Below are 27,977 nucleotides of genomic sequence, written 5' to 3' on the forward strand. Positions count from 1 at the left end.
TCCATTTCCACCCGTGTGTATTCATTATTTACTATTTGGTTTAATTAACTACTCAGAAGGAAACTGAAGAGAAAGGGAAGAAGTGAAAAGTATTTATCCATTTTAGACTTTAAATTATTTGGATGACGCATGTATCATTAGAATGGAAGAAAAAACCTATGAGTTAAGAATTAACTGACATAGTGGAGTTAAGTCAATAACAAGTCATGAACTTAAATAAGATCTGTTATTGGTGAGTATTGGCTTATAATGAAGCAACTGGGTTGGAACAAAAACCTGCAGCCACTGCGGCCCTCTAGGATTAGAGCTGGCCACCCCTGTTTAAACAGAGTGCACAGGAGATACTTTAAACTGTTTAGTTGTGATGAGTAAACCCAGCTGAATTTGTTTTGCCTCAAGTTTGGTGAAACAGCATAAATGTTTAGGGACTTTGCTGAACTCAGCAAAAAGGATTCAAGTCAATGAGGCAGGTGAAACTGAAATAGTTTTGAGTGGATTATAATGGTGCAATGGTCTTTTAAGTGTCCCTGAGGGTTATGGAAATGTGGGCCAACTATGCTGGATCAATTATCATGGCCAAAAATGTGACCTGCATCCCCAGAGATGATATTAATAGAATTGAATATTGGAATCGTACATTTTTATGCAGACAAACAGGAATCCTGAATTCACTAAGGCTTGTCCCCCACACTTTTGATAGCAGGTACTCAACTCTCTTGAACTGAAAGTACAGTTTGTTCATTTTTTTTACATGATGCTTATGCTTATTCACTGCCGCTACTACCAAATAAGCACAACACTAAAGAATATGAATTCTTTACTCCTTCCTGTGTGCATCACATAGGCCACATAAATGTCCATACAAAAAAAACATTTCACTTTAAGACAGTGACACATTTCCAGTTCCCTTCTGCATGTGTGTTTTGTGTTTAAATATATATGCCAACTTTCTGCTAATTGTGATCCCACCACTAGGGTCGGTGACATTATGTACTCGGGGAGGGGGTTTTCTCATCCAGCCTTGTTGGATTGTCTCCAGTTAGAGAAATTGGGTTATTAGTCTCTGAGAATCCAAGTTAACAGAGGTAGATTTAAATAACCCAGTTACAGTATGGGCCATGTAAACTCTGTTATAGATTTTGTAGTCTGCACTTTTCTGATGCACTCTGTTCACCTGCGCATGTGGCTTTCAGCAGCCACAGGTAAAAGTGTTCACAAAGATCAATTTAATGGGGCAAATGCTTGTGTGATTGCACTATTCCTTCTCCGGGTTGATAAAATCAATCTTAGTATTTCAGAAAATGTATATTGATGAACTGAATATTCAGCAGAACAATCTCTGAAGGAGTAACACATTAAAAGTAATGTGCGTTATGTAGTTTGATTACCTAACACAATATTTATTTTGTTGAAGTAGAAATAGCTGTGTTGTTAAATTTATCAGCTGAAGCACTGAGTGTAAGGCTAGAAGCAAACATACCAGGACATTTCCAAGGCTCAGTAGCACAGCTGACCGGAAAAGTGTGTGCTGTGTACACTCTAGTAACAGAAAAATATTAATAAAGTGTCAGCTTTTTTTAATTCATTTGTTTGCTACAGATATGCTGAAACAGTGAAAATTGGGTGACGCAGTGCCCAGAGTTTATTCCGCGAATCATCAGCAGCTCAGGTCAGTGATGTAAAAAGGGGTTAGGGTTAGGGTGATGTGAATGTTATTTAATTCACATCGCATGAAAGACATTTATAAAACACAAGAATATCATCACAATTACGATGCTTGTTTTCAGATTCATAGCGCCAAATGATGACATTTAACTCGCTTTATGCAGTTTAATGACACCTGAGTGTTTTGACAAATGAGAAGATTGCTTGCACATATAAATGCAGATATTTAAGAAATCAGATTTCTGCCTTAACTGGGTTTCTCACCTTAACCAAGTTGTGTCTGTGCATGTAAACACACTGAATGTCTGAAACATTTTCTTGTGCCTCGAGAAACTGAAGAAAAGTAATGTGAACATGCTCTGGCATCCGTGTGTGTGTTTGCTCATTTTTGGGTAGCTGATTCTGTTGTGAAAGAACACACTTTTCAGATAAGCTCCACCTCACCAACTGCTTTTAAAAACCTGTAAAGAGGTCTCTGTGTTTTTTGCTATATCTTCATTATGCTTGAGAACACATAATCTGTAAGAAAAGAAGTCACCTGGGTATGGAATGGTAATTACCCAATTATTACTTGGACAGAATATAAAGAGTTAAAATACCCAGGCCACATCATCCTTTGTATCACTATATATTTGCTATTAGTGGTTTTGATGCAAATAAATTGAATTTTCAAGTAAAAGTCAATGGCTTTGTCTGATTATTACTAGCAAGCATCTTGTCTAGCTGTGGGCACTTGATGATGCTCTTGTGAAGTCTTCTGTTGGTGAAAAAACTGGGTTTAAAAAAGGCTTTAAAAGTAAAGAAAGTCCAGGTTAGCAATCAGCCTGCCACTAGAGGCACCTAGGTGTGAATATGAGGGGTGTAATATGGACAGTGATAAAGGAAAGAGGTCATCAATAGCAGGTACGTAGCTGGGACATTTCTTCTTAAAATAGCCTAAGAGTTTATTTGGTACCTTTCACGCTAGGTGATCTGGTAGCACAATAAAACATAAAGTCAGTAAATTAAATAAAACTGGTGCACAAATGCTTGGATAAAGTTTAGTATTCTATTGAAAAATTAAATAATCTACTGTATATATATAAAATCCTAAGCCTAAAAATGCAACAATTTTATGTGACGTTTTTATGTCACGCTTTAAATCTTATTTTAAAACCTACATACATATTTTTGGTATCATTCTTTTCAGGATTTATCAAACTTTAATATAATGTTGTTAGATTTTCCGATTCTTATTCCATTTTTTAAATTATTATAAACTAAAATATCAAGAACTCACGTCCCGCGAGATGAGACTTTGTGCCAAGAGATTTAACCACACCCGGGGCTGGAAATAAAAGAGAAAGAGTAGAGGACAAAGACAGCTGCTGTGCAGGGTTTTAAATGCTTGAAGCACCGCGCGAGATGCAGATCACGCGGCACGGCAGTAGCAGCAAGCCAGCAGCTGATCGAGTAAAGAGGAGGTAGGGAAAAAAAAAATGTATTTGCTTCCCATTAAATCACCATTTAAGAGGGGGATTCAGAGGAGCGACCACATCTCCTTGGGATACGTTCAGCCCTCCTCTTCACCACATGAGTGACAGAGATGCAAAGTGGCTGGCACGTAGCACAGGCCAGTGGGGTTGGCGAGCAAAGCGAGCAAGGGGTAAGTCCCCTAGTTGGTTTATATTAATAATAATTACAAAAAAATAAACCATACATTTTCAGATAGCAGGATTATAGAGGCTACAGCCTATCCTTGCACCATCGAGCATATGGCAGGGAGAAATCCTGGACTGCACACCACTTCATTTCAATGTACCTACAGCCACTTCTACTGAGCCAATACAGAACAGCAGATCAAAATCCACCTGCATGTTTGTGGCACAGTGGAAAAATATTTAATGGAAAAAATCCCACGCAGACACAGAGAAAACATCTAAACTTCAAACAGAGAGTGACCAATCCAGGATTATACTAATTGAACATGGAGGCGGCAGCAGTAGTCTCTGTGCCACCCCGCTACTTGCTGCAGACACATACACGTATAGAAAGAAAGCCAGAGTGCCATACACTGTGTGTGTTCAGTAATACCACTGGTATACTTACATGGCGGCTGCAAGGCGGAGATCCGGAACACACATGTTGTCATCTCCACAGTCCACCAGAATGTAGGCCTATGATATAAATAACAAAAAGTACATTATAGAGCTGTGTTTTTATTAACTGTTTTTAGCCAAAAAACAGCTGTTTATAGAGGCAAGTGATTTTGAGTGCATTTTTAAACATCTCTTTTACTTTACTATGGGAAAAACTAATTCTATCAAGGAACTGAAAATACATTTCTGGATTGTATGAATTGTTGGATAAATTGTGTGCAATAGCAGCATAATAATTAGTGTAATTAAAAGGACATTACTTATGAAGTCAACAAATGCAAGCTTAATTAAACTGAAGAAATGAACTGAACAAAAATGGAAACACTTTCACATTTAGTGTACTCTTTGTTGCATCTGGAGTTGCCCTCAACACCCAAGATAATTCACAGAAATGAGCGTATTTATTATACATAAACAACAGAGGAGAGGGGTAATAGAAAGTCTTTAATGCCTTCTCCCGCCTGAGAAACCTTAGCTCAAAAAACATCTGCTCTCTGCTTTAAGAACTGGTATTGACTACATCAAGGCAAGGAATACAAATTGCAATGGGAACAACAGGTTCATGTCCCACTTACAACTACCTTTAGCAGCATGAAAAGCAGTGTTTCTCAACCACTGGGTCGTGACAGTATTCTGGCTCACATGTTCCTATCCTTCATAATAGTAGTGGGTTGCTGCGAGTTGCCTAAGCGATTGGCATTGCCGCACAATATATTTCCATGTCTAGCAAACATCTGTCTTTGGTTCACCAAGGTTGGACCTTTGGACCTGAAGAAAGTCACATGTGAAAAAGTGGGGAGTGACAAAAATAAGTTTTGAGAAACATTGACATTAAGGGTTCTTTTTCTTAGATAGGGACTGGATACTGCCACCTATAGGCCTGGACATATATAACAAGCTTCTTCCCATCCACATTTTTAAAAAAGCTACATTGTCCTACTTCTTTTGAACTGGAACTATGTCTTACCCCTATAGGCCAGACTCATTGCCAACCCATGCCCTACTTCTCATCATATGAAGAGGGTCAGACATGCATTAAACCCATTATATCAGCTACCCACTAGCAGCTTGGGGAAGCCTTATCAGCCTTATCTCTCCCCTTGACTGGACTGCTGCCTGTTGCTGTTTTGGGGTACCACACATGGTATGGTTTACCACCATTTAGTGTCCAATGCTCTTCAGTGTGTGTCACTTTCTCTACTAGAGGCCTCCTGACAGATTTTCATGTACTTTAGGCCATCCATTTGTTGACCATCACTGGCAGACACAATCCACACAGCACAATAGTATATATACTATTCAAACCTATACTGTATAAATTCTATTTTTTTGCTATACGTTTTTCAAAGATAATGTGCATAATCTAAATCAGCATGTCAAACAAATTTAATATTCCTTAGAAGGAGTTCAGTGGGGAGAGGCTGACACTAGAGGGCTCAACCAGGGCAATATGGATATGCTCCTTAAATGACCAGGCCTACAAATCTACATCAGCCACCCACAGTTTTCCTCTATTAGAAAGGTTAGTTCTGACACTAAAAACAGTATACTTAGGGAAGTAAGACAGACAAGGTGGCCTTTGAAAGTCTGCACTACTGGGTAAGGGTTATGGTGATGTCTGGATTTGCAAAATGTCAGTATAGCAAAGTGCCCTGAAATGTTTGGCAGGAAATCTGTTCCTTGAAATGAGATCCACAGAGAAAAACAATAAGAATCCATGCACTGAGTAGATTTAAAAGAGACAACTGCTCACTAGTGGCAGACTTGTGGTCAGCACTGCCTGTGAAGAGAGATGGATTTGGGAAGGCTTAGCAGCTGCAATTAACAGCCAGAAATTCATTTAGGCAGGAGCGTTGATACTATGTCTGTGTTTTTTTCATATCTCCAAGTGAAGGGAAAGTTGCTTAGGTGTTCAAAATAACGAAGTAACAGAACTAAAAAAGCAAATAATTGGTCAAAGAATTCCAGCTGTCACCAGCTGAACTTTATATTAAGATGAGTTGGCTGCCTGGAAGTGCAGGTGCCTTATTTCTCTATAACTGAGATACCATACACCCATTGTACAAACTTGGAATCTGGAAATGATTGTAAAGAACCTTAGCCACATTACCATAACAAGTTTAAAACGTGCTTAAGAAGTTCAAAGATGTTACTTGAGAACCTTTCTGTGGAAGCTTTGAATAAAAGCTGTTTTGCACAACATTTTCCAGTCAAAATAAGACAAAACAGCAAGGAATGTGCTTCTGGAAATGTCTTTTTTTCTGTTTTGCATTGTTGCTAGTAAGAACATATTTTTCCAATTATTTTTTCTTTGACAGAGTCAGGTCTGCATGTTCAACAAACTCAAATCACTGAAAAAAACAAATAAAACTCTTTTTCAGTCCACACTGAGATTACATACCTGCTCCTGGACAGAGGTCTTCTCATAATAATTTAGAATAGGCTTCAAGGCTAATCCCCTTGGAGGGCTAGATTCATCCAGACTGTAATTTAAATTAATACTGATGGGAGTCAGTTTATCCCTAAATTCTGTCTCGTCCTAAGAAAAAAAAAAGACAAAGGGCAGTGTGAGTTTGAAAACCCCTTACTGAAGTAAACTGGTTAATTGTCACTGACGCCAAATCCTCAGGTCACTGGGAATTCCCAAAGTCAGAAGCATATCTTTACGCCATTTGCTCTCCATTACTTGAGTCTCTCGAGTGTGAATATATCTGGCTCATGTATTGTTTTTTGATCAGTAGTGACTAATGCTAGCTACACTTGATCACTAACCTGGCAACAGAAATTTTACAAAATGTCTAAAAACCCATTTTTCAAATTTGGCACTTGTCATGGCTGCATTTTTGTTCTACTTCTAGTAGATTATACAAGCACAGAAATATAACTTTCTTCATTGATTTGCAACCATTATCGACCTTCGTTTATTTCTTCCTTCTTTCCTATTTTTTTGTGGTACTGTTTTCTGCCACCACCACCTTATCAAAGTACTGTGCAGCCAACTGTGGTGTTGGAATTTAAGGGGGGATTCCAACTGTTGTTGAGATGCAGCCTAAAAAAATAAGGAACTACTTAAGCTCATTTATGTTAGGGTTAATGCCCTTTGGCTTTGGAATCGCTGTATTTTTTTATTTCCTCCAACATCTCATCCTTGGAGTTGTTAAAACTTTTTCCATCCTTCCCAACCATCTGACCATAGCATCAGACTTTAAAACAAGTCTATATATAAGGACTCTACTTTTTCTACTACCTGTTGTAACAGACGGACCGGCATTCCAGCCAGTATGGATTCCCTTACCTTACTAGTCGGAAGGCCCATATAATGAATTGTACAGAACTATCATCCAGACAGCAATGGATGGGAATCTCATGCCCAGCTGGGATACCAAAGGACAAAATGGATGGGACATCCTGCCTAGGAAAAGTAACCCATCTGGGTTGGAGATTAAAAGGAAGCCCTCCTGGAGAGTTGCGAGTTTGGGGAGGAGATTTAGAACACTCACCAGGGAGGAGTGGAATCAATCAATCAATCAATCAATCAACATTTATTTATATAGCACATATTCATACAAAAAAATGTAGCTCAAAGTGCTTTACAAAATGAATAGAAAAATAGAAGACATAACATAGAATAAGTAAGGTCCGATGGCCAGGGTGGACAGAAAAAACAAAAAAAAAAAACTCCAAAAGCTGGAGAAAAAAAATAAAATCTGTAGGGGTTCCAGAAAGAAAGAAAGAAAGAAGGAGAGACAAGGATTGTGCAGTGTGAACAAAAGCCTGTCAAAGGTGCACTGCTCAATTAATACTTGTTTGGAACGCGCTGACTTGTGTCTGTGAAGTGTGTCTGGGGTTGAGGGCTTAGTGGCGCCCCCTAGTGGTCGCCCTGTATAGCTATGAAACGTAAGTGTGTACTGATTTATTCTTATCAAATGTTTTTGGCATGCCATTTTTTCATTCTTATTTTTATCTGTATCTAATTTATTTTAATTTTCTTGTTTTATTTTCTTTGTGAAGCACTATGAGCTATATCTAATATATTAAAACCAGTAACGTCGTACTGCACGATAACGTGCAGTGAATACACTTGACTTGAGCATTCCTAGTTTTCATACTCTCTTTCTGTACGTTTAGCATTCATTTGCTCAGAGGTTGATGCGCTTGCTGCTTCCAGAGCAGCTCTTCTTTTCTCCACCCTAGCGGCCCGCTGCTTCTCTTCTTTCGTCGGCATCTTTTCGCGTTAAAACTGATTTTTAGTTTTTGTGTTGCAATTACTTAGTACATTTTCTTTAATTTTTCACTTAAGCTTGCACTTAAGTCTTCAATCTGCCTCAAGAATGATTAAAGATATGATGAGGTAGGGGAAATGATGGGGAAGGTGGTAGGGATGAGAACGGCGCCCACAAGCATGCGCCGCACGGCCGCCCTACTGCGCGCTGCCGAGAGTTGATTCTACAATAAAATAAAATAAAAATAAAAAGAGTAATAAAAATCATCACCCCGAAAGCGGATAGTAGACGTCATGTAGTATATGTGTACCAAATTTCAAGTCAATAGGTGAAATGGTTTGCGAGCTACAGGTGATTTAAAATCCTGGACAGACAAACGAACAGCCACGGTAGCGTATTATATAAGAGGATGTGCTATAGAAATGAAAGTTGCTGTTGTTATTGTACAAGTTATTAGTTGCCTTGGTCATTAACTTGTTCGCTGACTTCCTTCACTCACATCAGTCAGCTGTTTGCTCACTCAATGACAGACTGTAATTCACTCCTCCTTCAGAGAAAAAAATGCATTATAGAAATAACTTACTTGCTCATTTCCTCATGTACAAATTCAAACTAAACACTGATTTATTAAGTACATGATGGCATTTATTTGGTTATACACTAACAGCATTATATTGTTGTTGTCATAACTATTCATCACCTCATTCAATTGCTCACTCACTCTCTCACTGAAGGCACTATCGCATTACATGACTTTTCCAGTGACTTTCAGCCCTAGACCTCATTTATATAAACGTTTTGAGTCTGGAGCTGTCCCAGAGTGGTCCTGTGATCACCATTTGTGTAGTGTGGCTTACCCAGCGACTCATTCCAACTAGTCTGCAACTCGGCCCAACATAACTGCTTTTGGTTCCCTTGTGAACTTTCAAAGTTAACTGACGTAGCCCCACCATGGAGTTTTTAGCTGACTAGCTGAATGGCTTACAGGCTACTATCCATATTTCAAGCTTTATAACTCACTCACTTGGCTCAGTCGACCACTTATTTTTTTTCCCCTGATTCATTACTAATTGATAGCCTCAAATCACTCAATCTCTCCCATCACATAATCACTTAATACCCTTTCTCTTATAATGGAGAAAACCTTAAGTGCTGCTCTCATTAGCAGGAGCCTGCCTGGCTTATACGGCAAGGCATGATAAACTTATTTGTTTGTTTGTTTGCTTGCTGCTCAGTTGTGCTTTACCTCATTATATCTTAAGGTAAGTTTGTTCAACTAAAGGGCACAGAACAAACAAGTTGATGCTTCATTCTGTTTTTAGAAAAGGTATTAAACCATGTGCCACTGTAGGTGTTTCTTTTACTTTTTGTGCAAGGGTGACAAAGGATATAAATATATATGTTGCCAACATAATTTGTGTAAAATGGCATCAACTGTATGATGAGCTTTCTTTCTGTTTTTGTCTTGACCTCCACACTTAATCACTTCTTAATCCTTGACTCAGAATAGCTGACTAGACATCCTGGTCACATGTGCTCATTTTAAAGACTAAAATATTGGTTCGGCTAGGATTTAATCCCCAGGTTTACTATATTTTTTTTGTTTTGTTATTCAGATTGTAAATTAACAAAGCCCTATATGGATTTGTTTTTTCTCATGCACTACTGGTAGATGATTTGAACTTCAAAGTATGCATGACATGGTGTAGGGAGCTCTGCAGAGCAGACACTGCAAGGAAACATTGAGGTGCATTTAAAGAAAAGCACACAATGCAGTTTGTCCAAACTAGAGTGCACATTTACAGTCAATTTATAAATGAATATTCATGCTTTTTACTTTGGACACAACACATGAGAAGCCTGATGTATTACTAATAGAGCTGGCACATACTGTATGTGTCAGCAGCAAGCAAAGGCTCTAGGGACTTAGAAGCTTGTGTTCAACCCACAAAACACACAAGTGTTGTTTTCATATTACGATGAGATTTTTCCTGTTTTTAGTACACAGGGAAGAGCTTTGAGGATGAAGATTTACAATTGGTAGTATTTACAGGTTTGATCTGTGATGAGTTTTATTCAAATGTGCCTTTGTTTGTTCTTCTCAGAGGACGTATCTGTCATTAGCCTTATTTAAGCTGCACTTGTCTAGTGATTTGGTAATGGAGAGTCGGGATTTTGCTAGATATGCTTGTTAATCAAGCCTTTTAGAAATTTCGTCTGAAATGAAGGGCAAGGGTACTCCATTATGAGATTTCTTTTGGGCAGAAGCATATGGAGTATGGTGAAGCTACACAAATTGCAGAAGACTTCTGTCATTCCACACCCTGACTTGCCCATCTACTTTCACTCCCTCATCCATGTCATTAACATTGCGGCTTTTAAAATGAGGCCAGCCCTGAAAAGAAAGTAAAAACCCATTTGGTTTGGACTTGGTTTACAGCTGTTTGACATTTTTTTTGACCTTATATGCAGATTTCTTGTGTCTACATGCTCAGGTCTAACACAATGAAGAGAAAGAACCATTGTAATAATCATTAAACAAATATAAAGGATTTCAATCAAAATCAAAAATGTAATGTTCTGCAAAACAGACAAGTCTGCCTTTTTATGAAAAAGAATCTCACAGGATGTCACAAATTGAAGGTTTACAGCGACGCCCTTGGAAACCTGATAACAATCTTGCTTTTTCTTTGAACCATTTATTTGTTTGCAATGGTTTGAAGAGTCATTTTTCTGCTGTTATTGGATGAATGGTCCTTATGTACACTAGGGAATAATAAGTGTGTGCAATTAATATCTTACTGGTCGGACTAAAAGGTAGCTCACTAATAATTAGACATGTTGAATGTCTGCGGTAAATGAACATGGCTAATGCAAATGAGCAAATAACTGCTTGCGGCTAATGTAAATACACTTCTTGGCTATAATACAGCATTTCCTTTGCTGACCCCTTTAAAACCATCAACATGTAAATTCTTTTAGTAAAGCCATTAACTCTTGAGTTGTACCTGTAATTCTGAATGCTGCTCATTTTTGAAAAAGAAATTGTCAGTGATGAAACATAAAATTGAAATATATGAAATTTTAAATGGACATCTGCTGCCCAGACATATTTGTAGCAAAAAAAAAAATCATCTACCTTCAACGCACAAAGATGCCATTACATAAGCCACATCAGTTTGTGTTGGTACTTACCCGAAGATAAATGATGAAGTTCTGACATTTCTGGGGATTCCTGTTTTCAATGCGTAAACGGAAGATTTGCTGATGCTGGTGGGTGTCGAGGAATAAGACCCTCTTGATGGCACCTTTGTGTTTCAGCCAATCTAGGTTCAGTTCGATCAACAAGTCTGGCGACAAAAAGAAAAACTTAATTCTTTCTCAACTTGACACCAGAGATGTACTCTTAAATCTCTAATATGTACAGGACAAGCTAATGTGAAAATGTGAATGCTCACTGATTTCCGATTTGTATGATTTTAATAACAGATCAGATATCAAGGTGAGAAGTTATGCATACTGCAAGCTATTTTATCTAAAACTGATAAACACAGATTTAAAAATACCTCAATGACGGTACTAATAAACCTCTGTAAAATGTTGTTCAAACATTCAACACAAAATAATGCATTTAGTTGTATAATTTATGCCAAAGTCTAATGCATTGTAAACGAGTATGTGACAAATTCCTTCTGGGACATTTTGAACCTTTGGCCTGTCGAACAGTTGAGTCCCTGAGTTCATCCACTATTTCTCAAAAAGCAATGAAAACCTAAATAATGCCAAGTACAGAAAACCTGCAGGGCAATCGATAAAAACATGTCACACATATGTGTTTTGGAGGCAACTCGGGGGTCTAACTAAGATTAAATCGCTGGGACAGGGGTTAATGAGTGGACTCACACTTCTTCTCCCCCTTTTTCAAATCCTCGGAAGAGAATAGCCAGACCTAATATTCCTCTTCCTGTTACCGACCATGCCCACAATGCCCATGTTTCTGGTAATTACACTTGTTATCCCGCCTCTTCCTTTTTTGGGGCTATTTGACCTCCTACATAGCCTTTGTCTTCAGTCTTTGTTTTGTTGGAGACTCAGTCTATGGTGACTACTCTGCAGAACTGCAGTTGCATTTTTGTTGTTTTCTGTACAATATATGGGATGGAGTCCCCCAAAACTTTTTCTGCCTTTGTCTCTCTTTTGCAAGCATTAATAAGTTTGACATAATTTTTGGATGCTTTTGTAAAAATAAAAATGTAATACTCTGTGAGCGTTACTGAAAAACATTCAACTAATCCTTTATTGTAGAACTGCAAACAGTACACTCAGAGTTATCAGTCATTCCATTTATGTAGACAACAGCCTTAACTATCCACAGTTCCTATGTGAGACATTTGATAACCGTTGATCATGATTTGGATTTACTTTAGCACTTCAGTGTGTAAAGCAAAACCAAAACCTGAATTTTAGTTGTGCCATGTCAATATAACTTCAAATCAGCAAAGTTCATTAAAGTACTGTATATACGTGTTCTGCTAACAGATCTTGCCATATTTTCACTCAGGCCATATATATACAGTATGTTCATGTTTTAAAACAGCATTTTTTAATTAAAAATGATCTGCATTCACACTAGAACTTTGACATCATTTACAAAAATATCTCCACCCACACTAAAAGGACTGAAAATGCATATGACGTAGCCATTCGTCTACACTGGACATGTACGTATCAGCAGAAACAGGAAGAGGAAGTGTCCTCCAGGCTAGACATTCATTTGCAGCTTGTGTTTGCATGGACAACATCAATGGCCAAAATGAAAAAAACAGATTTCATTTTAGTCCTGGCGATGAGATGGAATTGATAATGACAGTAATTCACAAGTATAAGGCAAGAAAAGCAGCTGAAAAAGCAGGAACCACTTGTGAAGGGCCAGTTAATAAGCACAATTCAATCAGAGTGCTATTAGAATCTGTTATCAAAACTCTTAATATTTATCCATTCACACTGCAAAGTTCTGGAGAGTATTTTCAAAAGTCCCCATTTCAAGTGTCAAAAGCAATAAAGAAATGTGGATGAAAGGTGAAAGCAGAGACTAATGTCTGAATCTTTATAAAGAATATCTAATAGTGTGGATTTAGCCAAAGGCATAAAGTTGCATGTTAAATTCCAGTGATTTCACTAAAATTCTTATACACTGTACATAATTTGAAAAAAACAACAGCTGAAATTTGGTTATAACAATTATTTTCATTATTTGTGCTAATAATCATAAGATAACATTTATGGAGGGACAGAGCCTTTCCAGGGAAATGTCCAAGAAATGCCCGTCACAGGGCCTACTCACATGCACACAGGACAGTCTGGTGACTGACAATCAACCTGTCCTGCATGTCTTAAGTGATGTGGGAGGTAATCTGAAGTACTCAAAGGAAAACGTAGAGAGAATATGTAAAGGTCATATGGACAACGTGGCAGGGCTCCATCACCAATAATAAATGTTTGACTAAAATTATCACAAAAGTTAAAATTATCCAATAAAACTAATGTGAACATCAAAATAGCAATTGGTACAAATGAAGGATGAGCAGCAGAAATTTCAATTGAGTGGGAAATCAGCAAGTTGTGACTCTTTTGTTTACTGTTCATACACAGGAAAAATCATTTCCTTCAGGGCAAACATTTCACAAATTTTACAAAAGATTTCATAAATATTACAGATTTCAGTGTTTCAGTGCTTAGCACCACTGCCTCACAGCTTCTGAGCCCTGGTTTCAAATTTCAGCTCTTTCACACCATTTATCTTTAGCAATGCCTGTTTTCTCTGACTTCCAAAAGCCAAAGACAAAAAGGTTCAGACTGACTGATGATTCTGAATATGCCTGTTGTGGGTGGGCCCTGAAATGGACTGGCACCACTTCATGGCTTGGCTCCTGCCAAACAAACCATGTAGGCTCTGTTCAACCATAATCTTCAAAACACAAAATATTAATGAATGAATACATTCATTTTTTGCTCCAAACAATACAAATGTAACACTTCTGCTACTAACAAGAGAGCATATGATCAATGGAATTTCATAACTGACTTACTGAATTTGTGAAACCCCCTTTTCATCAAGGGCGGCACGTTGGCGCAGTGGTAGCGCTGCTGCCTCGCAGTTAGGAGACTCGGGTTCGCTTCCCGGGCCCTCCCTGCATGGAGCTTGCATGTTCTCCCCGTGTCTGCGTGGGTTTCCTCCGGGCACTCCAGCTTCCTCCCACAGTCCAAAGACATGCAGGTTAGGTGGATTGGCGATTCTAAATTGTGCTTGGTGGCTGTGTGTGTCCTGCGTTGGGTTGGTTCCTGCCTTGTGTCCTGTGTTGGCTGGGATTGGCTCCAGCAGACCCCCGTGACCCTGTGTTCGGATTCAGCGGGTTGGAAAATGGATGGATAGATCCTTTTCATTGTCAAAATATTCCTATTGCACTGACAAGGCAGCTATTGGTTGTCTAGAAGTTTGCCCAGGTGGTCTGGTCCCTGTTTACTCACATATATAAAACTGAATTAAAGCACTTCTGAAAAATCATCTTATATAAACGTCTATGCTTGGAAGTGTGTGTGTCTGTCTGTCCGGCCCAGAAATGAGAGGTGGAGACGGGGTAAGGGCTCCACCTCTGAGGAAACAGAAACTCACTTAGTAGCTAATAACACAAGCGAGGCCAGCATGTCAACAAAACGAAACCTCAGAAGAAAGATGACAAAGTCGTTTAGCCGCTAACATCGGCAAAATGGTATCCCTTTTACTTTTCCTCCCGCTACTAATACACAAGCCAGGTCAGCACATCCGGAAAATGAATCCTCCTAGGAGAGAGATGCCCAGAGTAGTTCCTTTCAATTACCTGACATCTCTACATTTCAGTTTTTTTTTCTGACGATTTCAACAGTTTCTAGAACCCCAGGCTTTTTACAGCATGGGCTTACACAGCTAGTAAAATATAATATCCGACCTCTTTCCAGATTGGTCACCCCATCAACTCAAACATTTTGGTTAATTTTATTTCAGAATTTGCTCAGCCACACACACACACACACACAAACTCACTAAATCTTTTTAGGGAATGTTGCCAGGGAATGCTTAAGCACCTTTACTCTTGGGCAGTAAAGGTGCTATGCCAACTGAACAAAATGAGGATCAAAAGATATTTTTGCATATGTAAAACATAAATTAGTTTTTCTACCACGTGGCTATCCTAAAAGTAAACTTTTTCATAACAATGACGGATATTCTGAAGGTAAAAAATACTCAAACCCATTAAAGAAACATACCGGAGCTTTATAGTGTTTATAGCCATTGTGCTTCAGTGTGTTTTTGTGCTCCTTCCTCCCAGAATCAACTCTACTAAGGCTGAGAAAGTGCAGGCACTTATACCAAAATGGCAAAGTCCATAAAACAGTTTTAAAAATCTATTCTAGAATTTCACTGCATGGCTACTGCCTGTTGGTTCCAGAAGACACAGAAACAAAGATTTTACCAAAAATCCAAAAGGCAAACCAGATCTTTTTACAGTCTCTCAAACTGGGTAGGCTCCCATATCTTCAGTACAAACCTCCCACTGTTCTACTTTTATTAAATAAATTTGTACAGCATTAGATCTAGATTAGGGGACACTCTGTCAAAATGATTAAGTATTCGGCCGTGCGCAGACACTTAAAACTACATGTTGTTCTTGGCAATCATTTTCTGGCTGCTTCAGTGGGATGAACGCATACACGAGCCTATTCTGAACATCATCACAAACCACAAGATATTATTAGGCACAGGTCCCTCACCATTGTACAAAAACTAACATTTTTCTATTTCAAACTCAACAAGCATACTTCACACAGCTTTCAGTCTGAAATACCATAAATAAATATAGCATTGCTTCAATAACTGCCGTCTGAATCTAAGCACTGCATCTATAAATATACAAGTGTATTAATATTTAGTCAGGGACAGGACTAAGTCTGAACTCTGTTAGCAACACTATGTTAAGCATTTTCTGTGTGCCAGACTGTTTCTCATTTGGAATTAATTATCTGCTCTGAAAGTCAATGCATTGCTTTATTTTTTTTTTTTTTCCCTCGATGTACTTCTGCAAATCTTTTTTATAAAGAGGTGCTCATTTTTCCATATTGGGAAGAGACCAGACCTTCCAAAAAAAAAAAAAAAAAAAAGAAAAAAGAAAAGAATCAAAAGCAGCTTCTTACCTACTGCATGTGGAATGCCATGACCTGACACAGTTGCACAAACTCTTGCCGTCAAGCTGTACAGGTATGAGAAACAGAAAGACATATTTTACCAATGGCTCCTCTTTCTTGCTGCCTCACTTCAATAAGACATGCTTTTGCATTCAATCATAAAAAGCTGGCTTAAAAGAAAAAGAACCTGTTCATAAGTGCAACCCTGTCATCGCATGCGTCTGTAACTCTTATGCTTGGCTTGCAAGTGTTGTTTGGATTCAAATCAACTTTAACCTTGCACTGCATTTTCTTTCCATAAAAAGACAAGAGGAATGCTAGTGCTTTGCTCTGCTAATCATTCAATGTGGCCTGCAAGCATTCTGCGTAATTAAACATGCATAAATTAATACATTAAATAACTGAACTTTTAAAGAACAAATTAGGATTTTCTTTTGAAATGTCATTTCACATTTAATTGAGATAATAATTATACATCGATTTATGTAGCACATTTAACGTATTGAATGCTAGTCAAATGTGCTTCTCAAAACAAAATTACAATAACATTTACTTTAAGATGTGTACAGAGTGCATACAGTGCCCAAAAGAGTGTTTGGGTCAAAGACACATTTCTCCTTGTTTCACTCCACTGTTCCACAGCTTAAAATGACGAATCAAACAATTCAGACGTGACTAATGTGCACATTGCAGACTTTCATTTATGGGTACCTGCATACATTTCAGTCACACCATGTAGACATGACCCCCCCACACACGACCCCCCATTCAGGGCACCATAATGTTTTGGACATCACAATGGCAGGTCTATTAAACAGTCATACTTAGTACTTTATCCCTTATCCCTTGTATGCAATGACTGATTGAAGTCTGCGATTCATTGACATTACCAGGATCTTCTCTGGTGATGCTCTGCCAAGCATTCAACGCAGCCTTCTTCAGCTCCTGCTTGTTTCAGGGGCTTGTCCCCTTAAGGTTTCTCTTCAGCATATGGAAGACCTGCTCAATTGGATTTAAATTCGGTGACTGGCTTGGCCTTTGAAGAATTTTCCATTTTATAGCTCAGAAAAACTCCAGTGTTGTCTTAGCAGTATGCTTGGGATCATTATCTTGTGGTAGGATGAAGCACCGTCCAATACGTTTGGAGGCATTTACTTGAACTTGAGCTGCTAAGATGTTTCTATATACCTCAGAATTCACTATGTCACTGCAGTCAGCAGTTCCATCGTCAGTGAAGAGAAATGGGCCGGGACCTGTGGCAGTCATACAAGTCCAAGCTATACCCCAGCACACCATGCTTTTAACAGATGAGGTAGGCAGCTCCTTCACGTCGACACACATTGTTCTCGCCATCACTCTGATACAGGTTACTCTTTGTCTTGTCTGTCCACAATTGCCAGAATTCTGAAGGCTCCTTTAAGTACTTTTTCTTATACTGTAATCTGGTTGTCCTGACTAACTAGTGGTTTGCATTTTGCAGTGTGACCTCTGTATTTCTGTTCATGAAGTCTTCTGCTGATAGTCGTCTATGACACACACACGTCTGCCTCCTGAAGACAGTTTCTGATCCGTCAGACAGGCATCTGAGGCTTTTTCTTTACCATCGTGAGGATTTTTCTGTCATTGGCAGTGGAGGTCTTTCTTGGCCTACCACTCCCTTTATGATTATTGAGCTCACCAATATGTTTCTTCTTCTTAATGAAATTCCAGACAGTTGATTTAGGTAATCCTAACATTTTACTCATGCCTCTAATGGTTTTATTCTTGTTTCTCAATCTCAAAATGGCTTCTTTGACTTTAAGTGCACTGCTGTCACCCTCAAGTTGAACAATGGCAACTACAGACTCCAAAGGGTAGAAGCAGGCTGAGGTATCTTATGAAGCCATGAGACCCTCCTGAGGAATATCAAGCACCTGGACGCCAATTGTGCCAAACATTATGGTGCCTTGAAATGGGGGGACCAGTAGAAAAAGTGTGGTCATTTCTATATGGTGTGAATGACGGGTATGCAAATACCTTTAAATGAAAGTCTGCCATGTGCACTTTAACCATGTCAGAATTGTTTGATTTGTAGTTTTAAACTGTGGAGCAGAAGGGCACATGTGTATGTTTACTGTATATAATAAAAAATTGATAATAGTAAGATACTACAGAAATAATGATAGATAGATAGATAGATAGATAGATAGATAGATAGATAGATAGATAGATAGATAGATGTGAAAGGCAATATATGATAGATAGATAGATAGATAGATAGATAGATAGATAGATAGATAGATGTGAAAGGCAATATATGATAGATAGATAGATAGATAGATAGAATAGATAGATAGATAGATAGATAGATAGATAGATAGATAGATAGATAGATAGATAGACAGATAGACACTATATAGATAGATGAAAGATATAGATAGATAGATAGATAGATAGATAGATAGATAGATAGATAGATAGATAGATAGATAGACAGTCAATGCTGAATTTTTCCCAAAGTGAAGTTGCAGCTTTTTGTAGAAGCTTAAGAAATATTAAATATCAGAACTAATAACAGCAACAATCCCTCTCAGACACACATAGGAATAACGAAAAAGAGCAAAGAAAAATACATTATATGTTCATTTTTGATGACCAAGAAATGCACTATATGATATTGATTTCTGGTTTTAATAAATCTAGAAGAACATACAAAACTTAAAAGTTCAAACAGTTAAAAAGAACCAGATCTAATATTTAAAAGAAACATGTTTAATTACACAGTATTTCTACAACCTGTCAAAAGCAAAGTTTAAAATTAAATGAGATTAAAGAAACTTTAGAGACAATAATACTGTTACACAACAATACAATAGTCATAGCATAGTATATAAAATCAACATTTTAGTTTGTAATTTAAATCTGAAAAGTGATCCTTTTGTAACTTTGTGCCGATATGGTAAATGTGATGGACAAGGAAACCCCCATTTTAACTTTTAACAGTAAATCTTTTCCTAATTGCTTGTTAATGGATACCAGGCCGTTAATCTGTAATTAGTCATCATTATGTTGAAATGACTTCCTGTTGAGAAGGCCCCAGGTGGGGGCCCTTTAGACAACATCCTTAGCAAACTTTTTTTTTTCAATTCATTCTTCATTCAGACACAAGGCTAGACACAGTGTAAACCCCAAGCAGAAAACACTTTCAGTATCTTTACCAAACTGAGCTCACTGAATTACCTGAACCCTTGTTTTCTTGCTTGTTTATCTCTGAATACAGCAATATGGCACAGCACAACCTTAATAACAATATTGGAATGTACAACAGATGGCATTAGAAATGCAAATTTTGATTAAATCTAAGTCCTTTAAAACTGGTATGGACCCCTATTCAGCTCATTTCTTTGTGGATATTTACTTTTTAAGGGTAACTGAACTCCAATAGACAGTCTTTGCCAATAAAACGCAGAGCCTTGGTTTGCTTGTAATGACAGCATAACAGTCCTCTAAACAGGACAGAATGTGTGTGCTTTTTGAAATACCCCAGTAGATTGATAGTAACTGATACATGTTTTTAAAATATAAGCAAGTCAAATAAAGGTATTTTTGTACTCATTTTAAATAGTTTGAAAAATGTGACAAATATACAGTACTTAACATTATTTATTTATTTGGTGCCATTGCAATGTCTTTCATGATATTAAATAAGAGCTTTGTGTGCATTCACACCAACATACAGTATAGTCCATCGACTTGGTGCCCTTGGATGACATGGACTTAAAGTTCAGCAGTACAATGTTTTCTGAAATCTGAAATGTTGGCTCAGGCCTAAAAAAATGTTTGGCTCTGATGAGATTTTCCCAATTATGAATACTTTGCCCTACTTACTTACTTTACCTCAGCATATCCCAATGAAAATTACTAGTGGTGCTGAAATTCAAAATATGATTATTTCTTCTTTAAAAACAACTTATTTATATAACTTGATTATTTATTTTTGTGCACTGCAATAGCTTCAGAGCATTGGTACTTTACGATTTATTGCTATGTTGATAACCTAAAGCCTTGGTTACGGGACAATTGCAGACCTCCTCAGAAATAACTATAATTCATTTGTGAAACATTGTCTAGATAACGTAATTGCTACTAAAAGCCATTCAAACTGATTTAATTATATCACTCACTCTTCTAATTAGAATGCTACAAGCAAGTGCAAGGTCAGAAGCCATGTAGATTTCAAGCCATTTAAAGAGAATAATTCTACAGCCGGGGTTAAAGGGTTCTACTTTGACCACAGCCACCTGATACCATGGGTAAAGAATCTTGTTCAGGGCAAATGTTTGAACTTTTAATGAAGAAAATCTAAAACAGGACCCAATCTGGGTCCAACTTCCAAGTAGGATTTGAAACAGAAGACATATAATGGAGAAGAATTGAACCACTGCCATAGAGGTAAAGATTAAACAGATCAATGAGAAAGAGTAACAAAAGCTATGAGTTAATTAACTGACAATACAAAGCCCAAGGAACTGGCGTGTGTGCATCAGGGAAAAGCTTCACTACCATGTCAGCGTAACACACTAAGCACTTCTCCATGCAGATTCATCTAAGGAAACCATCATGTATATATTAATGGATATCATAATGGAAGGATGGACTAAGTGTGGGCAATACCCAGCAGGGATGCCTTATGATTCCCGTCCTGAGTGAGATGCCTGAAGGCTACAGGATTCCGTAAAAGAGGATGGCAGGGAGTAGTTCATCTCCCACTATACTAAGTGGCAGAGTCCCTCATATAGAGTCCCATTTTGTGAAGCCCTCGGGGCTGCATGGGAGTTGGTGTCCAGAAGTGTAATCCTGTACGGATCCCTGGGGGACAATTGAGGGCACTGCCAGGAAAGGACCTCCCTGGCTTTCTTATGACCCAAGCCAAATGGCCAGAAGTGCTCTTGGGTCCAGCATAAAAGGAACTCACTACAACACATGCATGAGCCAGAGTCGGGAGGCAGTGGGCTACACTCCTGGAGGGGGGATGGAGAGAGAATTTAAAAGTCTGTATATTGGCTGTGATTGTAATTGTATTTGTATTGAGCTGATTGGATTAAAAGTCCAACCCAAACTGCAAACCCTACTGCTCACACTATATACAGTATAGAAAAAGATTAAAGAGTAAAGCTTTTCACTCAAGTCCTAAAAGTAGATAAAGAGAAACCAGTTAAACAAATGAGAAAAAAAATTATACTTGGTCATTTATTTATCGAGGAAAATTATCGAATATTACATATTTGTGAGTGGCAAAAGTATGTAAACCTTTGCTTTCAGTATCTGGTGTGACCCCCCGTTTGCAATAATAACTGCAACTAAACATTTCCAGTAACTTTCCTGCACACCAGCTTGGAGGAATTTTAGCCCATTCCTCCGTACAGAACAGCTTCAACTCTGGGATGTTGGTGGGTTTCCTCACATTAACTGCTCGCTTCAGGTCATCCACAACATTTCGATTGGATTAAGGTCAGGACTTTGACTTGGCCATTCCAAAACATTAACTTTATTCTTCTTTAACCATTCTTTAGTAGAACGACTTGTGTGCTTAGGGTCATTGTCTTGCTGCATGACCCACCTTCTCTTGAGATTCAGTTCATGGACAGATGTCCTGACATTTTCCTTTAGAATTCTCTGATATAATTCAGAATTCATTGTTCCATTAATGAAGGTAAGCCATCCTGGCGCAGATGTAGCAAAATAGGCCCAAACCATGATACTACCACCACCATGTTTCACAGATGGGATAAGGTTCTTTTGCTGGAATGCAGTGTTTTCCTTTCTCCAAACATAGCGCGCGTCCACAAAACATTCTTCCAATAGCCTTCTGGTTTGTTCACGTGATCTAGCAAACTGCAGACGAGCAGCAATGTTTTTTTTGGAGAGCAGTGGCTTTCTCCTTGCAACCCTGCTATGCACACCATTGTTGTTCAGTGTTCTTCTGATGGCGGATTCATGAAAATGAATATTAGCCAATATGAGAGAGGCCTTCAGTTGCTTAGAAGCTACCCTAGGGTCCTTTGTGACTTCGCTGACTATTACACGCCTTGCTCTTGGAGTGATCTTTGTTGGTCGACCACTCCTGGGGAGCGTAACAATGGTCTTGAATTTCCTCCATTTGTACACAATCTGTCTCGAGTGTGGATTGGTGGAGTCCAAACTCTTTAGAGATGGTTTTGTAACATTTTCCAGCCTGATGAGCATCAACAATTCTTTTTCTAAGGTCCACAGAAATTTCCTTTGTTTGTGCCATGATACACTTCCACAAACACGTGTTGTGAAGAGCAGACTTTGATAGATCCCTGTTCTTTAAATAACACAGGGTGCCTACTCACACCTGATTGTCATCCCATTGACTGAAAACACCAGACTCTAATTTCACCTTCAAACTAACTGCTAATCCTAGAGGTTCACATAATTTTGCCACTCACAAATATGTAATATTCGATCATTTTCCTTAATAAATAAATGACCAAGTATAATATTTTTGTCTCATTTGCTTAACTGGTTTCTCTTTATCTACTTTTAGGACCTGAGTGAAAATCTGATGATGTTTTAGGTCGTATTTATGCAGAAATAAAGAAAAGTCTAAAGGGTTCACAAAATTTCAAGCACAACTGTATATAAATTCCCTATGATTACCGTTTAAATAAATACCTACATTAAAGAAACATACATTCAGACAGTAATTAAATGTGTCAGTTCTTGCAATCAAAGCTGAAATATGACAAATCCAATCAGTTTGGTGTACTTCCCTAGATTAATGGTGCTGTTCGGACAGCACTGTCAGTCTATCCTGTATTGCCAGAATGGCTCACCCTGGCCTCAGTCAAGCTGTTTACTCCTACTCATTGCCTGCTTGCTGCAGTAAACTGATGGTGTAGCAGGCTTTTGACATGTACTCCATTGCGGACAGTCTTTGCTCACTGAAAATACTGCAAACAAATGGGAAACGTGCCTGATTAGAGAGCCTTTGATTTGGGTCAGATGGTCTCCTTGGCAATTTTCACCATACATGTGTTACCATTCTGTCGACAGTTGAACAGCGCAGGTCAAAACAGCGCTGGCTTCCTTTTCTTTTCAAATGTCCTAATGTCTTGCTGGGCTTAATTTACATTTCTAATAGCTTGTGTCTCATCAGATAGCTACAGGGGATAAGGACTTTTCTGATGTTTTTTACTGGTTAGTTTCATTAAATTTGAGATGAAATACAAGCACACTTAAAGAGAACCATGTCTACTAAAGAAACATTTTTGTAAATTTTGTTTAAAAAGTCAATAGCCTTTGTTTTCTTTATTAACTATGTTGGGCATTGGAAGAGGTCCTGGTTTAGAGCTGTACGTGAAGGGACAGGCAGTAACAGTAGTGGAATAGCAAATATGAATAGTAGCTTAAGTAACACATTAAAAACTGTTTTCTTGAATGCCAAATGTATCAAAATTAAAACAAGTAGGGTGGAGTTGTATGTAGCTGAGCATAGTTATGATATTATAGTAAGAGCAGAAACCTGCACAAAAATAAAGATGAGCATGAGTACAACATAAATCGTTACACCTTTTTAGGAAGGATAGACAGAAAAGAAAAGGAGGGGATTGCCATTTATGTAAAACAGAATTTAAATGCATGTCTTCTTTAGTTGTACAATGATCATAGTGAGGACGTCTGGGTGTAGTTAGAAAGTATTTGGGAATGAGGCCTTATTTTTAGGAGTGTGCTATAGACTCCTGTCAGGGATGCCAGGGGCCATGACCCGGCCGGGACGTCATGAGGGACCGGATGTGGGTCTGTGCCCACCCTGGATCACGTGGGGGTTGCCTTCCGGGTTGCTCTGGGGGCCACGGGTCGAGGGCATGGAAGCCCTACCCTGTAGGGGCCCGTGGTCACCGCCAGGAGGCGCCCCAATGCCATGGGGACCTGTTACCTCAGCACTTCCGCCACACCAGGAAGTGCTGGGGGGAAGACTTTGGAGGATACCCGGAGAGCTGCCGGGAGAACACCCGGCACTTCTGCCACGCTGGGCCGTGGCTAGAGGAGGAATGCCGGGAACACCTGGGGCTCATCCGGGTCCTGTATAAAAGGGGCCGTCTCCCTTCATTCAGAGGCTAGAGTTGGGTGGAAGAAGGACAAGGCAGAAGAGAGTGGAGGCGGCCCAAAGAAAGGCATTTGAGTGGCCAGGACTGTGTTGGGGTTTGTGCACTTATGGACTGTGGGTCTTAGTGACCATATTATCTGTAAATATATTGTAAATAAACGTGTTTGTGGGTGACATGAACGTGTTTGCCTGTCTGTGTCCGGGTCAACTACCACAATGGCGCCCAACAGTTCCACAAGTCTTTATTCCTTCCGGGTCAGGGTAAATAGTCCTCTTCTTCAACCCGGAAGTCCGTCGCTCTTCCTATGACGAACCTCCAGGTCACAGGGCACAAAGAAGCCCTCGGTCCTCCCTGCAGCTCCCTCCTGTGGCCCCCATGGCATCCAGCAGGGCTGTGCATAAAAACCACATTGTCCATGATGCCCTGCTGGTCTTCTGGGGACCTCCATGCTGCAAGGAGGGCTCCACCTGGCGGCTTGGGGGTATTGGCTGGGATGAATGGCCGGCCATATCTTACACTCCCCAATTCAGAAAATAATTTAAGGGTGCATCTCTTTAATAATATTAAAAATGTAAATTTTACAGTGAATATTATAGTTATGGGGGACTTTAAACAAATATTAAATGGGCTAGCCGGCAGTAGGAGTTTTTAGATGTAATCAGTGACTGTTTTTTTAACATAGTATGTTAAAACACCAATGTGGGGGATGCCTGTCTAGACTTAGCATTTTATAATAACCAGGACAGAATTCAGGGAGTATAAGTTATTGAACCACTAGGGTCAAGTGTCCATAATATAATATAATTCTCATTGTTTTTGGAAGCACAGATGCAAAGAATAAAACTGTTCAACAAACTTCAATCAAATTTGAATAAGTCTAAAAGGAATAAATTGGGATAAGTTTTTAGGGGCAAAGACAGTCAAAAAGCACTAAAACACTTTTAAAATCTTTTTACAAATGACGCTGGAAAAGTTCATCCTAAACTTTGCAATTAGTAAGAAATTAAAGTGGGTAGTAAATAAGGAGATGAAAAAGAAGTTACAAAAGAAAAAACAGCTGTATAAGATGTACAAGACCAATAACTCCAGTGCTAACTGTAGGGCATATGAGAATGTGAGAGCAACCATTAAAAAGTATATTAGGGAAGCTAAAAGGCAGTTAGAGAGGAATATTGCAGTTAAAGTCAAGGATGACCCAAAGAGATACTTTCTATATTTTAAAAGTAGAAGAACAATAAAAAAAAGGTAAAGTATATCAGGAATAATTAGGGGGAATTAAAATAAACAGACTCCAATAATTGTACTTTTCTTATGTTTCCACATTTGAAGAAGTAGATACCCGCCCAGCAGTAACAGGGACTACTAAGGATTAATTTAGTAATTTGGAAATTGTAGAGGCAGAAGTACTACTTAGATTAAATAGGATGAAATTAAACAAATCACCAGGACCAGATAACATCCATTTTCAATTACTGAAAGTAGCTCAGTGAGTACATACTGTATATAAACCTTTGGCACATACCTTTCGAAAGCCACTGCACACTGGGGAAATTCCTAAGGACTGGAAAATAGCAAATATAGTCCCGTTATGTAAAAAGGGTGATCAGGAAGATTCAAGTAACTATAGATCAGTAAGCTTATTGTTCATCACAGGTAAATTAATGAAAGGAATTATTAAGCAGGAGACAGCAACACGTAGGGAAGGGTTTTAGGGAACAGCGACCATGGGTTCAGAAAGGGTGATCGTCATGTGTCATTAATATTCTGGAATCATACATAATTTTAATACATTATTGACTACGGGCCTAATTCTGTGCTATAATATTTACAGATAGTATAGGATGTTCTCTAGGAACAATTTAGGTTACCTATACGTCTTGTACCTTGAAAATTTCACACATAGCAAACTAAAGCCCTACAGATTAATAAAAATAACAGAATCGCTAAAACAAATCGCATATTGTTGAACTTGGTTTGGTACACTCAATTACATCATTTATATAGCAGATTCAGCATCCAGGTGTGAATCCCACACTATCCATGTGGAGTTTGACTTTTTCTGTTTATGTCTGTGTGGGTGTTTCTCAACGTATTTTGGCTTTCTTCCCACATCCCAAACACATGTAGGTTTGGATCACTAAAGAATATAAATCAGGCCTATGTGAGTGCAGGTGTGTTCTTCACTGGGCCACCGAATGGACTGACACTGTGCATAAGGCTGGTTTCTGTCTTGTTTTCATTGCTGCTGGGATAGGCTCTAACCCCCATGGCAATAATCAGGATTACGCAGATTTCAGAATGTTATTGCTGTGAGTATTAACTGTATTGACAGTGCTTCATTCTTTCCGTCTAGTGTATGTAATTTAGCAAAAAGATGGAAAAATATAGACAATGGTCTTATTATGTAAGCTATGGTCATTAAGTATGAAATTTCATTGGGATTCATAAGCTCTGTAGATATGAAGTACTCTACCCTTAGTGTTCTATATAGCAGAAGGTAAAAAGGTTAAAGAGATCTGATCCAACATGATCATGAAAGGGTTGAACATATTTACCTCACATTTCCATCTATGCTACCATAAATACCCACCAGTGTTCTACAATTCTTATGATTAAGCTGTTCCCATGTGGCAAAAAGTTACAAAATGCACAGAATGTGCCATTTACATATGTACATATGGGTCATTAATGTTGCATCCGACAGATTTAGAAGGTGCATCTTGAATTAATAGATACCTACATGCATCCCGATTAGGAGGAACTTTTCCAAAAGCATTTTTTGCTGAATCTAATTAAATGAAACCCTCATATCTTTTGGCTATTTTTTGCAATATATGGCACTAACAGTCACAGAGGTCACTTGTAACACAAGTCGTTGGTGGTATCTGCAACAGATAATCTGATAAATTGCTAAAAAGAGCAGAATTGAAGTAATAGTTGAATGTGTGGTGTACTAACCTAAATGCCAATAAATCAAGAGATACAATTTACTACTATATAATAAAATACTAAGATCTGAGTGTGTGTCTGACCCCTCTGAGCATTCTGAAGGGTCACTTTGACTTTAGTGACGTGATTGAAAGAGGAAGTGCAAGTGGGAGACAAACAAAAAGGAATAAAGGTGTAAAAGGCACGCTGAGAGTCTTTTTGGAAGACAGAAAGTACAAAAGTGAACAGGAGTGATGGCATCTGACAAGCAGGCCTTGCTGGAACACACTTGACAAAGGGAGCGATGGTCAAGAGAGTTTCAGACACACAAGGAAACTCAGGTAAGGCACTGAAGTTACACGTAGGGCAAGAGGTATCAAATATTTTTTATTTTATTCTATTACTTGTCTTCAACAAGTCACATGAGTAGAAATAAATAAAGTGTTGAACAGTACTCCATGCTGCTCGCATACACCTTAATCACCCTTAGTCATTTACTGAAGAAAACTGCTTTAAAAAAGAATAGATGGAAACTAATAGTAGAAAATCTGAAAAATTAGCAAAACAAAATGCATAAATGCTTACCCATTTAGCTAATAACCTAAAAGTCCAAAGATGCACAAAATGTATTAGCTTTCATTTTCAAAATGTGTCTGTAAACATGAACTCAATACAATATAAGACTTAAC

The 27,977-nt window shown here is 38.4% G+C and overlaps 1 protein-coding gene across 1 annotated transcript in view; it reads right to left on the reverse strand.

The window, feature by feature from the left end:
* The window catches only part of itga8 (integrin, alpha 8), a 249,871-nt gene that overhangs the window by 120,788 nt on the left and 101,106 nt on the right, over nucleotides 1–27,977 (reverse strand). Inside the window, exons 16-19 of the mRNA XM_039736381.1 lie at nucleotides 16,256–16,311; nucleotides 11,222–11,376; nucleotides 6,205–6,342; nucleotides 3,754–3,821 (exon numbers count right to left, since the gene is read on the reverse strand). Coding sequence (XP_039592315.1) covers nucleotides 3,754–3,821; nucleotides 6,205–6,342; nucleotides 11,222–11,376; nucleotides 16,256–16,311 — 417 coding nt within the window. The remainder of the gene's footprint in view (nucleotides 1–3,753; nucleotides 3,822–6,204; nucleotides 6,343–11,221; nucleotides 11,377–16,255; nucleotides 16,312–27,977) is intronic.

Source organism: Polypterus senegalus, chromosome 15, assembly GCF_016835505.1.
Source record: "Polypterus senegalus isolate Bchr_013 chromosome 15, ASM1683550v1, whole genome shotgun sequence".
NCBI lineage: Eukaryota > Metazoa > Chordata > Cladistia > Polypteriformes > Polypteridae > Polypterus > Polypterus senegalus.